The 16936-nt window shown below is 43.3% G+C and overlaps 1 protein-coding gene across 3 annotated transcripts; it reads right to left on the bottom strand.

The window, feature by feature from the left end:
- Positions 1-1157: 1157 nt before the first annotated feature.
- On the bottom strand, positions 1158-16441 carry ism2b (isthmin 2b). Of its 3 annotated transcripts, none has more exons than XM_089021537.1 (6): positions 16313-16441; positions 7843-8091; positions 6184-6505; positions 2814-2954; positions 2665-2733; positions 1158-2379 (listed from the first exon to the last, which is right to left on the bottom strand). In XM_089021537.1, exons 1-6 carry the CDS (start codon positions 16415-16417, stop codon positions 1862-1864), a joined length of 1404 nt encoding a protein of 467 aa, XP_088877663.1. In that variant the 5' UTR covers positions 16418-16441; the 3' UTR covers positions 1158-1861. The 3 variants fall into 3 exon arrangements, with proteins under 3 accessions (XP_088877663.1, XP_088877662.1, XP_088877661.1); XM_089021536.1 differs by lacking the exon at positions 16313-16441 and adding an exon at positions 14963-16259 and having other exon boundaries at positions 2814-2951; XM_089021535.1 differs by lacking the exon at positions 16313-16441 and adding an exon at positions 14963-16259.
- Positions 16442-16936: the final 495 nt, after the last annotated feature.

Here is a 16936-nt window from a genome sequence, read left to right on the forward strand (position 1 = left end):
ATTGATGCACTGTGTGTTTGATTTGTTTGCCATGGAGGTGATGGCTGCTAGGGGGCGCTGGCTGGCTCGTTGTGTGTGTGCATAGTTTTTGAAACAAGGCTACGCTGTTTGCATCTGCGGTTCACCTACAGGAAATCTCGTGTTGCTGCCAGCCACTCAAAGTAAACACACGCGTAGGCACCAAGTCGCCACCTTTTCTACGTTAAATCATTTATTTATGTCGCAAATCCTTGTGAAAGGACACCGATTCTGGTCACTTTAGCCGCCGCGGGTTGTTCTATCATTGTTGAAAATCTCCCCTCTTGGCTGACATACATGCTGAGTATAATTGGCTTATGTTTTCTGGGTTTTGTGGTAAATTCGTGTAAATAAAAGGTTTTTCAAAATAATGTGGTGAGAAAAGGTGAGCCTGGCAGATAACAAAAAGTTGCGGTTTCATTGTTTGTTTTCGCAGCCCCCTCACCCACCCATTGAGTTATTTTTTCTCCCCCAACGTACATAAACCAAACAGCCCCATTAGTTCTCATCAAGAGGGGTACAAACCGCAGCGTCACAGATCATTAAGCGTCCCCCCCCCTCCAATCCCTCAGAAGGAGTGATGGGAATTGCGGCTCTTTTCAGAGAGCCGGTTCTTTTGGCTCGGCTCACTAAAAAGATCTGATTCTTTTGGCTCCTAAATGGCTCTTCAGCATGATTTACATGTGCACAGAGAGCATCCACAAACTTTCACTTTCCCTGTGGTTACTCTGATGATCGGATATCACTAATTTGCTTTTCATATTAATGCTATCATACCAACTACTAAAAAATCTCAATTGAATAAAAATAAATAATGTAATAACATTCCTTCCACCTGTCTACCCTAAGGTCCCCACCCCTTCTCACTGCTGCATGTGTCTGGAATTCTCCCCGCCTCCTCTACGACGGATATCGACCAATCACGTGCGGCTTTAACTTAAGACCGGGGGCAGGGAATAGAGGGGGAAAAAGTCGCTCCCATTTCCGGCTGCTTATTAGGAGCCGGCTAACTTCGTTACCTTCAGAGATTCGGCTATAAGAACCGGCTCGTTGGCGAATGACACATCACTACACGGAAGAGCCTGTTAACGTCAGCAGAAAGAAGAGATGCCACCAAAAGCATGTTCAATGCACTTTTTTATATGTATATATATATATTTATATAGTTCACATCAATGAAGCAATGCAAATTATTCACTTTTTATGTGGTGCGTTCATGTCAGTCCAACACACAAGTTCAATAGCTTAAAAAACAAACAAAAAGAACAATCAAAAACGTAGCGATCAGAAGAATAAATACTGTACAAGACCACCGATGTCAAACTAGATTGCGAAACCACCAAAAAAATGATCCATATTAAGACTTGATCAGGTCAATCGATAAATCTTTTCTATATACAGTTACAGAACTTAAATAAAGTGCCTTCCATTTCAGATCAGTTCCTGAAAAACAAAAGGGGGTTTTAGGGTAGGGGGGTGGAGGGATTTGGACCCAGGATCCATAGAAGTAGCAGGAACAGGAACGCCCTTTCTGTCCGATCATTGTGATCCGGATGAGCCACCCCTGATACCGCCCGATTTCTTACCAGGTCCAACTATTCGAGGTAAAATCATTCACGTCTTGGCACCAAGACATCTTGCTGAACTTCAACACCATGACAGACGCGAGCGAGTCAATAAGTAAATATAAGGTGCTCCGGTTTTCTTCCTTCGAGGGAGCCCGTCGTGAGGAAATCGGGGAAAGGGATTCTCTTGGTACCGCATGACAATGGTTATGCCGCATGCTTAGGACACAAAGGACGTGATGTTTTAAGGTAGGCCCGCCATTTTTGGCCGCAGTCCATCAGTACTCCCGGGCCTCCTCCAATTCATTCATAAACACATCTTGGTGGGGGTTCTCCGGACACTCGAGGCCGTTATTGGGCGGTCGCACGGCGTGGAAGCGACTCCAGTCACCCTTACACAGGATCCAAGGAAGTACGTCCACTTTGAAGTGAAGCTCAGGCGAGAACTCGGTACTGATTAAGTTCGGCATACCGGCGCCTTTGCCCCTGGTGATTAGGCGCCCGCGGTCGTCGTAGCAACAGTGCTGCGCCGCCAACGTGGATGAATCGCCGGAGAGCGCCGAGCGGATGCAGGCGCGGGCCGAGGGTTTGTAGATGTCCAGGCGTTCCTTGGGGCCACTGGCGTCGCGCCATCGGAACGTCCGTCCGTGAGCGTCGTCGAAGACGCTGACCACCGTGTAGGCTACGTCGGAGGGGAAGGAGCAGGGGCAGCTGGGCAGTTCGAGGAACGCCTGGCGGAGGTACCTCTGGAGGAAGTCGCTTTTGCAGTTCAGCCATTTCTCGCAGCTGTCCACGTCTGCGAGACAAACGGGGTGGAATGGGTGGAGACCATTCACAGTTTAGAGCAGTGGTTCTTAATCTTGTTGGAGGCACCGAACCCCACCAGTATCATATGCTCATTCACAGAACCCTTCTTCCAATGACTGTGCCTACTAACTGCGGTCTAGACTGAGGGATGGACCTCTGTGGTGGAGGATCCACCGAACCCCTGAGACCGACTCATCGAACCCGGGTTAAGAACCACTGGTTTAGAGAGAGGAGCAATTCGGGACAAACAAACAAAGACGGACCACCAACTGACCTGTTCCGAAGGGCTCTGTGCCGTTCTCCATGTCAAAAGGGAATGGCACGACCACGGTGTTGACTTCACCTGCGGAGCAGAACGGCGCTCGTTGTTTAACGTGCGGGATGGTCACCGTACCCCATTTTTCTACTGCGACGTTATCTCACCAGGACACGGTTCCAGATCGCACTTTGAGGCTTCCGTCAGGGTGCAAGAGTAGCCGCACGACTTGGTCCTCTTCTTCTCGCCAGGTCCACAAGTGACCGAACAAGGTGACCAAGGAGTCCACTCGTCCATCTCCTTCTCTGCTGGAGTCGTAAACAGAAACTCAGACCAACGCTAGCTCCACAACCAAGATAGCGTTTGAAGTTTAGGCTATGTTGTAATCGACGCAGTGACGAGAGCGAAGATGAGAGCGGCTCCGCGGTGAAAAACAGCCAAACTCATTCACTGCCAGACGTGAAAAAATGTGTACAATTCCAGGACCTGCAGAATACAGGTAACATCCGATTTGCGACCAGCTCGGGTCACGACCAGTTCGACTTACGGCCACCCGTACTTACGAACACGACCCATTTTTTACATTTTAATTCCATGCCTGGCACCGCAACGCGCTAGCAGGCCGGCAACGCGTACGACAATTTTGGCCAGCCAGCCAGCATCTCACTCTCGCACAGCAATCGACTGTGTGATGGGACTGGGGGTGGGGGGGGGGGGGGGGGTTGCGAGTCATTTAGCCTCCATGTCTCTACTCAACATTTTCAATGGATTTCCACTTACGACCATTTTGATTTACGACCGTTTGGTCGGAACAGAACACGGTCGTAAGTCGGATGTTACCTGTATTGAGTTTTAGGATGACATATTCAATGAAGCGCAAGAAACTTTAGACACTCTTATTATAAAAAAAAGAGTTAATTCCTAAATCATATGAGTCTGGAGTTATATGAGCCTGATATTAGGGCGGTTGTCAGTTTACGCTGGAACAAAGCACTAACATGGGAAAAAAGGGAACTCCTGCGCCCTTGTGGAAGGGGAAAACATTGCCAGAGGTCTAGCCAGCACTTTATCTGCACCCCAGCAAGAAAAAACAAAACCCGAAGAAATTCGGGAATGATGCTCCACATGTATTTGCTATCTATCTATCGAGCTATTAGCTGTCTATTAGTTAGCTAGCTTTCTAACTATTTGAGTTACTTCTGAGTTGAGTGAACGCTGGCGTGTGTGGCTGCCGCTGCTCACCGACAGAAAAACACTTATCCTGTGACTGTAAAGTGACCTTGGGAGTTTTGAAAGGCGCTTAGATGTAGAATAAATGTATTATTATTATCATATCTTCAATTCCCGCATAAATTCGGGGATGGCAGTGAAAGAGTTAGAAAAAAATTAATTTACGGGCATGATGAACCCAAACACTTTGAAATGTCGTCCTGCAGTGAACCCGACGTGCACCCGAGCAGCGGAAGGTCTTGAAAAGTTTCCGTGCCGCCCCACTTCCACGGACGCGAGGGTTTGTTTTTCCTCCTTGATCTAACCTTTCCCATACAAAGCCGAAATTCTTTTCCAGAACACCCAAAGTGAAATTAAAGAGCGAAGCTCCGCTTGCGGCTCTCCTCGGTCCGCGCCGCCGCGTCAATAACACCGAAAACAAGCCGCTCTTGATTAAAGGAGAAGCAGGGCACAGAAATACCAACGTGGGTGTAGCGTGCGTCCGAATTGGACTCGGTGGGCGTCGCCACCGAGTCATGTGGCCGTACGGGAACGACGTCTCGGGAAGGCGTCTTAATTACAGAAGACGCCATGGCGGGCGGCCTTGATTTATATGCGCAACGTCTTTAGAAGTGACCACTTAATGGGCATTGTTGCTTCGGGTTGGCGTATTGTGCGAGCGAGATGTTTACGGGCAAGGCTATCTATTCGCTATTTACTTGCTATCCACTAGCTGGCTAGCTAGCTGTTAGTTGTCTAGCTGACTGGCTGTAAGCTGTCTACGTGGCTCGCTGTTGGCTATGTGGCTATCCATTAGATGGCTAGCTAGGTGTTAGCTGTCTAGCTGACTGGCTGTAAGCTGTCTACCTTCACTATTTATTCACTATTTAGTTGCTATCCATTAGCTGTCTTGCTAGCTGTTAGCTGTCTAGCTGACTGGCTGTAAGCTGTCGGCTATCTGCCTATCTATTCGCTATTTATTAGCGATCCATTAGCTGTCTAGCTAGCCGTTAGCTGTCTAGCTGAGTGGCTGCATGCTGTCTAGTTAGCTAGCTGTTAGATATCTGGCTATCTATTAGCTATTTATTTGCTATCCTTTAGCTAGCTTTCTATCTATTTGAGTTACTTCGGGGTTGAGTGAACGCTGGCGCGTGTGGCTGCCGCAGCTCACCCACATAAAAACTTTATCCTGTGACTGTAAATACTACTACTACTAATAATAATAATAATAATAATAATTCATTACTTTCAGAACTTTGCTGCTGTGAAATGTACATTTCTCCACTGCGAGACTAATAAAGGCAAATCCAATCCAATTCAATAATAATAATAATAATAAAACATTTCATTTACAAGCGTCTTTCTAAACTCTCAAAGTCACTTTTATAGATAGAAAGATAGCTAGCAAGCCAATAGATAGCCAGCTAGACAACCAGCTATATAAGCTATTACTATGTAGCTATATAACTCATAGATAATCAGCCTGATAGCTAGCTAGCCGGCCAGTTAGCTAATAGATAGCAAATAGATATCTAATAGAAAGCGAAAGTGACCTTGAGAGTTTTGAAAGGCGCTTATAAATGAAACGTATTATTATTATTATTATTATTAAAATATGTTTTTTTGGGGGGGGTACCTGCTTCAACATCTATTTCCACATTTTTCCTGCTATTTGTGCAGTAGGAACACAAATGGCTTAGCGCTTTTTGTTGCCTCTCATGACGCTCGAGTACAGTATGAGCTGACACAACATTTTCGGATGAGGTAAAACAGAGAAGGGGAAAAAGGGGAGCGGGGGGCTGATAGCCGAATGAGTTATGCGGATCTCCCTCCCGTTTCGAAATTCTTGAACCGGCTCAAAAGGCTGAGCGGCGGAGGGCAGCGAGGGCCGTTGGGGGGGGGGGGGGGGGGGGGGGGGGGGGGGTGGAGGGGGAGCCCGTGGGGACCCGGGAAAGGATGAAAGGCCCATCGGAATGGCCCCTGTCAGTCTGCGTTCCCAATGCGCCCTCTAATTGTCCACAAGCAGAGGACTGTTTTGTCTCTGGGAACAGTGGCCGCCTCACGCTGCCATTAGCAAGCGCATCGGAGCTTTCTTCAAAAGGCGACCATCGCCACCAGTGTCGACTTCAAAGCGGCCCCCCGAGCGCCGCAATGTTTGGATGGTCCAGCGCTCGTCCCGCCTCGCACGCTCTGGGACTGTTTGTCATGCAGTTTTCCGAAAACCACTTTGCCTGTCATACGACAATCGGGCAGTTCCCATCATCGCTTCGCTCTTTGTCCGAGTTCAAATTCCACAAAATAGGGACACTGAAGAATGCGGACACTTACCATAGTAGGTCTGTACCGGATCCCAGCCTTCGTTCCAGTAACTACCCCAATCGCCACCCACTCCGCTGAGTGAAGGTTCCTCGCTTCCGTAGAGAGAATAATCATCCTCCTCTTCTTCACTGGTTTCCTCTAAGGTCGCTCGGCCATTGCTGTCCTCGCCAGAGTCGGTGTAACTCCAGAAAAGCGGCCAGAATAGCTTCTTCCCTCCTAGCCAGTCGACCGAAGAAGAAGGAGAGGAGGACGAGGGTGGTATCCACTCGTTGTCCTGGGCCAGGTCCATCTCGACTTCCATTTGAGGGTCGTCCACCACCTCGATGGTGACCTGCGTGGAGACAGTCAGTCATTATACAAATACGACGGAGTAACCGTCCAGAATTTGAACACTCTGTAGCGTGTCCAGGTATGATGTTTGGACTGGAGACGGTGCCACTGAAGAAAAGACAGGAAGCAGATCTGGAGTTAGCAGGGATTAAGATGTTGAGGTTTTCTTTAGGAGTGACCAGGTTGGATAGGTTCAGGAATGAGTAGTACAACTCATATTTGAGGTATTGGAGAGACTCGGAGAGGCCAGACTGAGATGATTTGGACATGTCCAGAGGAAAGAAGGATTGGGAGAAGGACGCTGAGCCTTGAACCACCTGGTAGGAGACCAAAAGGAAGACCTAAGAGAAGGTTTATGGATGTTGTCAGAGAGGAGATGGGAGTAGCAGGTGTGAGACAAGAGGAAGCATAAAACAGGGTTAGATGGAAGACTCTGATTCACTGTGGCGACGCCTGAAAGAAAGTAATAATAATAATACAGTAAAGTCTCGTTATATCGATATCGGATATATCGATAGTCCCGGTTATATCGATACTATTTCTATGTACGCACGAAGAAAATTACATGCAAACAGGGTCGGATATATCGATAGTCCCGGTTATATCGATATTTTTTCGGACTCCCTTGAATATCGATATAACGAGACTTTACTGTAATACATTTAATTTCTAAGCGCCTTTCAAAACTCTGAAGGACATTTTACAGTCACTGGGCTTTTTTTTTGTGCGGGTGAGCAGCGGCAGGCATTCGCGCCAGCGTTCACTCTACCCGGAAGTGAACAAACAAATAAATAAATATATAATAGATGAATACATGGAATGTGACTCTCCTTCCAAACAGCAATTCCCTCCGACCTCCACCCGCCCCGTTCCATCAAGCCATCAACGACCATCACAAATGTAAACAAGTAGAAGAAGAAGAAGGTGGCGTTGAGATGCGAAAAGTTGTTGCATCGGTGACTGTTGACGCTTGGCCTCTCGCGATGTCGTCACGAGAAATGAAGCGTCCAATGACGACATCGTCAGGCTTCGATGGCGCACAAGCCAGCCAGACGTGAGCGTTTAGGCGCTTGAAATAATCCTCTTAAGGAGAGAATGCGAGCATTTGTTCCAAGCAACTACTTCTCATTACCCCCGTGAGTCATCTTCGATGCAACGGTGCGGATGGAAAAAGTCAGGAGGGTGTAGGGGGGTGGGGGGGGGGTCTTTTGCCGTTATTTGACAGTCAAGGATAAGAAAGACCCAATGTTTCCAATTCCGACGGCGTTTTGCTGGACGTCGACACATTTTGTCGGCGTTCGTCAACAAAAGGTTCCGTCCGACACCCACGGCACTCACCTGTATGTTCGGGTTTTGAGAGTTCAACTCGGCGTTCGCCAGGTCTGGGAAGTTCTTCAAATCCAGAATGAAGGGTTTCGTCTCCTCTTCGGGTTCTGGTTGAGGGAGTACGCCGACCGAGCGGTGCTGAGGGTGGGTCCACTTTCTCGGATGGCCGTAGGGTTCCGGCATACTTTGCACCTGGTTCTGCTTCTCCAAAGCGTCTGGATCGTATTGGATCCCGCCGCTGGGAATCGGGTGGCCGTGACCCTATCGGAGAGCAGAGAGAGAGAGATCGATATTAGTAAGAAGCTATCGAGCTAGCTCTCTATTTGCAATCTAGCTGGCTAGCAAGCTATTAGCTATCAATTAACTAGCAAGCTAGCTTTCTATCTGTTTGAGTTACTTTATAATAATACATTGTATTTATAAGCGCTTTTCAAAACTCTCAAGGTCACTTTACAGTCAAGGGTCAATTTTTTTCTGTGGGTGAGCAGCGGCAGCCACACGCGCAAGCGTTCAATCAACCCGAAATGCCCGGAAGTAAGTCAAATAGATAGAAAGCTAGCCAGCTCAAAGATGGCTAATAGCTAGCTAGCTAGCTAGTTGTGTTAAGTTCATTCTGTCTGAAATCCGAAATTATTTCTTTTTCAGAAACAATGTGAAAAATGCTCCTCGGAGACCCCCAACCGAGGCGCCCGTCTCACCAACCAAGTGACTAAACGGCCTTGGTAAGTTTCATTGTTGTTTTTTCCCACAACGCTCATGGCATCCAGGCTTTTGGACAAAGAGGGGTCTGTGCCAGAACGATCCTCTTTTAGCTTTAATGAGAGGGGGCTTGGGTGGCGTGAGACCCCCGCGCTTGTGTATGTGCCGGCTGCTACGTCCGACACTTTTTTTAACCTTAGCGGAAGAATGAGGGGACGAGAATAGAATCAATGTCGATCACAATTCAGCGGCGGTTCATTTGTGCGGAATTGAAACGCAAAAATGCCAACCCCCCCCCCCCCCCTCATTTAAATCTGTGTCATTGTATGCACACTAAACGGACTCAAACATATGAAGGGAGGTGGAATTTGAAAATGGTATCAGTTTGTGGCCTACATAGGCTGGTGGCAGCTAGGGGGGGCAGTGGGGGGGGGGGGGGGGGGGCAAAGTCTACGCTAATGACCAAATGGACGATGATTTACCGTCATGGCACCCAGAACAGGTCGTACTTTCTACTCCGTGCCTGTGATTGTCCCGTAAAGCAGTTTTAGGGGGAGGGGGGGGGGGGGTCAAATGCAAGCATTTGAACACAAAAAGCCTGTTTAGTGAAGAATTTTGCTAAGCATGATGAACGGCACACGAACAGAAGCCCCCCCCCCGCCCTAGACAATTTTGTTTTATGGCAGTCATGCACAGTAGAATTACAAATTCATATCAAACACGTCAAATTTGGTAAATTCAGACTTCAGTTGATGTTCGGTAAGATTCAAATAGGGGGGGCTGCGCCGCCGTGGGAATGGTCACCGCTGTTGTCAAATTGCTTCTCATTCAATTAAATGTGATGCGGTAGTCAGACATGATAACCCATTGGTTATATAATGATAATAATAATAATAATAATAATAATAATAATAATAATAATAATAATAAATTGTTATTATTATTAATAATAATAATATTAAGATTAAACATGAAAACAACACTATAAATAATAATGTAAAATAAATTAATAATAATAAATTAGAACTATAAGACTATAAATAATAAAAAGTAATAAATAAACAATAAATAATAAATAACAAATTACTAATCATAAATGATAACGGCATAATAATAATACACTAATAAAAAAAATGGTAATAGTAATAATAATAATAAATATTACACATGTAAACAACACTATAAATAATCATGTTAATATAAATATATTAATATAAAAAATATACATAAATATATATTTTCAATATATAATAAATACAAAATAAGTGATAAATAAAAAATAAAAGATAAAACATTAATAATAATAATAATAACAACTGCATCATAATAAATAATACATGAATAAAAAAATAATAGTAACAGTATTAATAATTAATAATAAATATTTGACATGTAAAGATTATAAATATTAATGTAAAATAAATTATTAATAATAGTAATAAATTATAAACATAAGACGATAGATAATAAAAAGCAATAAATAAATAATCATAAATAATATATTACTAATAATACATAATAACAACTGCATAGTAATAAATAAGACATAAATTAAAAAATAATAATAAAATATTAATTAGACATGTAAACAACAATATAAATAATAATAATGTAAAATGAATTAATAGTAATAATAATAATAATAATAATAATAAATATAAGACTAGAAATAAAAAGTAATACATAAATAAGAATAATAAATAATACATTATAAATAATACTAAGTAATTATAACTGCATAGTATTAAATAATAAATAAAACATTAATAGAAAACATAATAATAATAATAATAATAATAATAATATACATGGCAAAGCTGCTTGTGTATCTAACTCTGAGTATATTTGTACAAATCACTTTCAAGCAAACGCCCGACACCCAGCAAATGAATATCGAAATCGGAAACAATGAAGTCACTTACTTAGCGCTTCTTAACATTGCGTCAGCGTCAAAGCGATCTCCATTACACCCTGCTTATCTTCACACCTTTCACATTTACGGAACCGCGTGCGAGACTGCTTGTTTTCCCATTTCGCTCCACATCTGGATCCTGTGTTCTTTCTTTCTTTTTTTCTTTTTACATTGTATATCATCCTTTTCCTCCCCCTGGTCTTCTGCGATCCTTCTTTCCTCCTCCGTTCAGATCAAAGGCACAAAAAGCTGACGCCATGCGGTGTGTTTAACAGGAACGCCGTGTGGATGCTGTCAGGGGGCCTCTGCCTGGCCTCAAGACGCCGTCTCGCCTCACCCAAACCTTCTTCTCAGACATTCACGCCAAAAAATTACTCTCACACTTCAGATACGAGTCGAAAAGAGTTAGGAACCGATTGAAAAAAAATAACTCATTCACTGCCATTCACCAATTTATTCAGGAATTGAAAATATGACGTAGAGCGCCATTGCTGAATTTGTTCGGGTTTTGTTTTTTCATGCTTGGGTGCCGATAAAGCGCTGGCTATGACCTCTGGTAATGTTTTTTTTTTTCCTTTCCACAAGGGGGCAGTATTTCCCTTTTTCCATTTTAGCGCTTTGTTGCAGCTTCAGCGCTATATAAACCAATATGTATGTATTGTATTTTGTACATCTGGCCCCATTTCAAGCTCATATAACTCCAGACCCATATAACTTAGGAATTAACTCTTTTTTTCTCATGAAAAAAAAAGAGTGTCTAAGATTTCTTACGCTAAATCGAATGTTTATGTAGTCCTAAAACTCAATAATAATAATAATAATAATAATAATAATAATAATAATAATAATAATCGCTTTTGAGTTTTTCTGTGGGTGAGCAGCGGCAGCCAAGTGCGCCAACATTTACTCAACCCGGAAGCAACTCAAACAGATAGAAAGCTAGCGAGCTAGCTACATAGCCAGTTAGATAGCTAGCCAGATAGTCAGAAAGATAACTAATAGCTAACTAATATAAAGCTCGTTAGCCAGCTAGATAGCTGGCTAATGGCTATCTATTCGCTGGCTATTAGCCATCTATTCGCTAGGTATTAGCTATCTATTTGCTAGCTAATTCCTATCTATTCGTTAGGTATTAGCTATCTATTCGCTAGGTACTAGCTAGCTATTCATTATCTATTTGCTAGGTATTAGCTAGCTATTAGCGATCTATTTGCTAGCTACTAGCTATCTATTTGCTAGTTATTAACTATCTATTCGCTAGGTATTAGCTATCTATTTGCTAGGTATTAACTAACTATTAGTTATCTATTCGCTGGGTATTAGCTAGCGATTAGCTATCTATTCGTTAGGTATTAGTTATCTATTTGCTAGGTATTAGCTAGCCATTAGCGATCTATTTGCTAGCTACTGGGTATCTATTTGCTAGCTATTATCTATCTATTCGCTAGGAATTAGCTATCTATTTGATAGGTATTAGCTAACTATTAGCTATCTATTCTCTGGGTATTAGCTAAGTATTAGCTATCTATTCACTGGGTATTAGCTAGCTATTAGCTAGGTATTAACTATCTATTCGCTAGGTATTAGCTATCTATTCGCTAGGTATTAGCTAGCTATTAGCTATCGATTTGGTGGCTACTCACTATCTATTCGCTGGCTAATAGCTATCTATTCAGTAGCTATTAGCTATCTATTTACTAGCTAGCTAGCTAGCTTTCTATCTATTTAAGTTACTTCCGGGTTGAGTGAATGCTGACACGTATGGCTGCCGCTGCTCACTCACAGAAAAAAAACTTATCCTGCGACTGTAAAGTGACCTTGAGAGTTTTGAACGGCGCTTAGAAATCAAACGTATTATTATTATTGTTATTATAGAAATGTCCATCAGAGAAAGGAAGTGAAGATGGGATGGATCCGGCAAAGGGTGAGGTGAGGGGATCAAATTGGAAGTTTGAGGCGTGTGGAGAAGGCGAGCGATGAGGCAACTTTGATTTATGTGCATACTTGCCTTTTTCCAAACCATTCCAGAACAACAATAAACCATTAGCCCCGCCCACTTTGATCGCAACAGGGCAAAAACGTGAAAACAAAACGGATGGCAGAATCGGGGGCAAGGTCATAGAGGTCAGGATGGGAAAACATCGCAATATTCGACTCCTCTTGTGTTATATGGGAGGGGCAAATAGGGGCGTGAATAAGGGTGGCGGGGGGCAGGGGGGGTGACCCCAAAACAGGAAATTCCACATTAACACAAAAAAGGGGCTAACGTAAACAATCGGATGAATGACACTTGACCTGAATCGCAATGCGACACATTTAGAGGGGGGGTCACCTTATTATCAGCTTATTGCTCTTTTTCTTTACCTCTACTAACAATAATAATACATTTCATTTCTAAGCGCCTTTTAAAACACTCAAGGTCACTTTACAGTCACAGGATAAGTTTTTTCTGCGGGTGAGCAGCGACAGCCACACGCGCCAGCGTTCACTCAATCCGGAAGTAACTCAAATAGATAGAAAGCTTGCTAGCTAGCCAATCGATAGCCAACAGATACCTAGCTAGATAGCCAGCCAGTTAGATAGTGAATCGATAGCTAGCTACATAGCTAGCTAGATAGCCAGCAGCAGCGAATCGCTCAATTCCGGCATTTTAGGTGGCGCACAGACTAAAGATACAACTTCAGCCTTTATTTTGATAGGGTTGAGGTGGTTGGGTGTGGGGGGGCCAAAGAGCCTCCGCGGGAGGCCACACAAGAAAGAGCGTCAAGTGACCCCTGACACAAATATACTTTGATCCCAAAAGAGGTCCACGTGCAACAAAAAGCGTTTCGCAAAACGGGGCGCCAGCAACGTCTTAACTCCAAAACAGGACATTATGATCGGTTCGCAACAATAGAGGAAATTGGCCAAAATGTTCAGCATTGATTTCCAAAATAAAAGTTGTATCGGTAATCTGATTTAATGCACACAGGAATTGGATAATCACTGTTGACAAATTCTGGACATCTGGACAATTTTTAAAGAAAAATCACTAAATGTATTGAAACGATTAATCGATTATTGGGGATTTGATTAATCCACACACCTCGTCGATATATCTTCTTCCGGGACCTTTTAGAAGGACTTTCAATGACTTTTTTGATAACTGTGGATTAACTATCGAACTGATTAATTTGATTAAAATTACACCTCATCGATTTAGCTTCTTCTTTTTTAGAGCGAGTGTCAAGGACTTTTTCGATAATCGTAGATTAAATACAGAACCGATAAATTCGATTAATCCACACACCTCATCGATTTAGCTTCTTCCGGGACTTTTTTTAAGGAGATTAGGACTTTTTCAATAATCGTGGATTAACTAGCGAACCGATTAGTTTGATCAATCGATACACCTCTTCGATCAAACTTCTGTTCGGGGATTTTAGAGGAAGATTATTATTTTTTTCATAGTCATTGATTAACTAGCAAACCGATTAATCTGATTAATCCAAAAACCTCCTCGGTTTAGCTTCTTCCGGGACTTTTTAGAGGGAGTTTCAAGGACTTTTTTGATAACTGTGGATTAACTAGCGAACCGATTAAATTGATTAATTGATACACTTCATCGATCAAACTTCTGCTGGGACGTTTTAGAGGGGGTGTCAAGGACTTTTTCGATAATCGTGGATTAACTATCAAATTGATTAATTGGATTAATCAATACACCTGATCGATTTAGCTTCTTCCGGGATTTTTTTAGTGGGAGTGTCGAGGGCTTTTTCGATAATCGTGGATTAACTAGAGACTGATTAATTCGATTAATTGATACACCTGATCGATTTAGCTTCTTCCGGGACTTTTTAGAGGGAGTTTCGAGGACTTTTTGATAATTGTAGATTAAATACAGAACCGATAAATTCGATTAATCCACACACCTCATCGATTTAGCTTCTTCCGGGACTTTTTTTAAGGAGATTAGGACTTTTTCAATAATCGTGGATTAACTAGCGAACCGATTAGTTTGATCAATCGATACACCTCTTCGATCAAACTTCTGTTCGGGGATTTTAGAGGAAGATTATTATTTTTTTCATAGTCATTGATTAACTAGCAAACCGATTAATCTGATTAATCCAAAAACCTCCTCGGTTTAGCTTCTTCCGGGACTTTTTAGAGGGAGTTTCAAGGACTTTTTTGATAACTGTGGATTAACTATCAAATTGATTAATTGGATTAATCGATACACCTGATCGATTTAGCTTCTTCCGGGATTTTTTTAGTGGGAGTGTCGAGGGCTTTTTCGATAATCGTGGATTAACTAGAGACTGATTAATTCGATTAATTGATACACCTGATCGATTTAGCTTCTTCCGGGACTTTTTAGAGGGAGTTTCGAGGACTTTTTTTGATAATTGTAGATTAAATACAGAACCGATAAATTTCATTAATCCATACACTTCATCGATTTATCTTCTTCCGGGACTTTTTAGAGGGAATTTGGAGGACATTTTTTGGACAACTTCCACCAAGTGTCAAGCGTACCTTGTGAGCAGCGTTCCTATGCCTGCTCGGGAATCCCGTGGCCAAGCTCAGCAGCAGCATGGGCAGCATGACGAGCGACATCTGAAGTCTCCTCTCGACCTCCTGACGCATCTTCTTGACGGATAAAGTTCTCCCCCTCGTTTTCCAAAAGTATTTGAAAGTCTTTTTTGTCCCTCTGTGGCTAAAATCGGTGGTTCGTCTGCCGTTCGACAACTTTTCGGAGATGGAAGCAAAGTTCGGGGCGATCCAAAAGCGTGGCGTTTTAACCAAGAGCCGCACGCGTGTCTTCCATACGTGTCGCCGGCTGCAACTCAACGCCTCTCCGCCCCCCTTCGGTAAAAGCACGCGGCTTTGGCTCGGCTTTAAGTAGGAGCACAAAGGAAGCCGGATCACCTCACGCAGAAATCTCACCCAGTCCGCACCGGCGATCGCTTATTCAACTACTTTAAAAAACGTGAGTCACTCCGACGTGGGTGGGTGGGTGGGTGCTTGTTTTCTTCCGACGCACGGACATCTGGAGCTCGGAGGTTTCGCTTGCGCGTCTACGTCAACTGCCTGATGCGTGAAGACTTCGCGTCGTCGTTACGAGCGAGCGAGCGAGCGAGCGTGCGTGCGTGTGCGCGCGCCGCTCAGCCATCCGAATGTTGCCTTTTGACGCACGAGTTTTACTGGGCCGAAGCTTTGCGAGTAGGGGGTGGGATGCTCATTACCAACAGCTGTGCGTGTGTGTGTGCGCGTGCGCGTCTCGGCAAAGTGTGTGTGTGTGTGTGTGTGTGGTGGGAAGTCATGAATGACGATTACTTGGTCGTTCAAGTAGTTTTCGTTTTGGAAATATCGATTTTTTTTATGCAGCTTTATGGACCCTTTGTTTTGAAAAACTCATTAAAATTAATATTAAATTATTTCCCTACTACTTTGATAAAATACACCAGTGCTGCACCAGTGGCGGAACTAATGTTTTAATCCCTGGGGGGTGTCAAGGCTGTCTGGGGGGTTCTGCAAAACAAAAACTTGGATTCGCACGATCAAGAATCAACCTCTATTTTAGATGCAGAAAGGGGGAGACAGTCGAGTGAGCATGGCCTTTACAGTGATACCTTGGTTTACGAATTTAATTGGTTCCCAGAAAGTGTGTGTAAGGCGAAAAGTGTGTATTCCAAACATTAATTTCCCATAGGAAACCATTAAAATGAGAATAATCCGTTCCCAGGTCCCCATAAAACGTAATTTTCTACTAAATAAGTCTTAAAACTACACAAAATAGACCTTATTTTATGTATAATAAATGTACTATGGTATTGTAGTTAAAGAAATAAACTCTGTTGTATAAAAAAAAGTTGTTTTATTTACCTTTGGGATGGTCGTTGATGGCTTGATGGAATGGAGTGGGAGGAGGTGGGAGGGAGAGTCACATTCCATAAGGACTGTAGGAAGGTGGGTTAGCCTATCTTTCATAGGCTTATGCCTACGGACGGACTTCTCTTCCTGTGTAACAAAAGTCCGGTTAGGCATCTTTTTCCAAAAAAATGCCGGTCTCATCAGCATTAAACACTTGATGAGGAACATAGCCTTCTTCTTCCACCCTCTTGAGGAATGATTCCTTGTAAGCTTTATCGTCATTTATCGTCAGACTGCCTGCCTCACCATGACGAATGACACTATGAATCCCTGTACGACGCTTAAAGTGTCGTTTGCGAACGACACATCACTCATTGTGGCGCTCCGTGTGTTTCCCGAAAAATAGTTCGTATGCCAAGATTATATTCTTGCGAATTTAACGTTCGTAAAGCGAAAAGTTCGTAAGCCGAGGTATTACTGTACAGTATCTGCATTTTCTTTTAAGTGACAAGACTGAAGGATGTGGACTGCACACCGCCCTCCCAACTGGAGAAGAAAGAAGAAAACAAGATAGATCAAACACATCTGAAGGATGATCATCAAATGGAAACTTGGCCATTACATCAAAGGGGAAAA

Source organism: Hippocampus bargibanti, linkage group LG19 (assembly GCF_051943395.1).
Source record: "Hippocampus bargibanti isolate YZ-2025 linkage group LG19, ASM5194339v1, whole genome shotgun sequence".
Lineage (NCBI taxonomy): Eukaryota > Metazoa > Chordata > Actinopteri > Syngnathiformes > Syngnathidae > Hippocampus > Hippocampus bargibanti.

Coding starts and splice junctions, on each gene's coding strand:
- ism2b (XM_089021535.1), bottom strand. CDS start 15,073: ATGCGTCAGGAGGTCGAGAGGAGACTTCAGATGTCGCTCGTCATGCTG. Junction 8,092..14,962: donor ATAGGAACGCTGCTCACAAG/GTACGCTTGACA, acceptor GCTCTCCGATAG/GGTCACGGCCACCCGATTCC. Junction 2,734..2,813: donor CGATCTGGAACCGTGTCCTG/GTGAGATAACGT, acceptor TCTGCTCCGCAG/GTGAAGTCAACACCGTGGTC.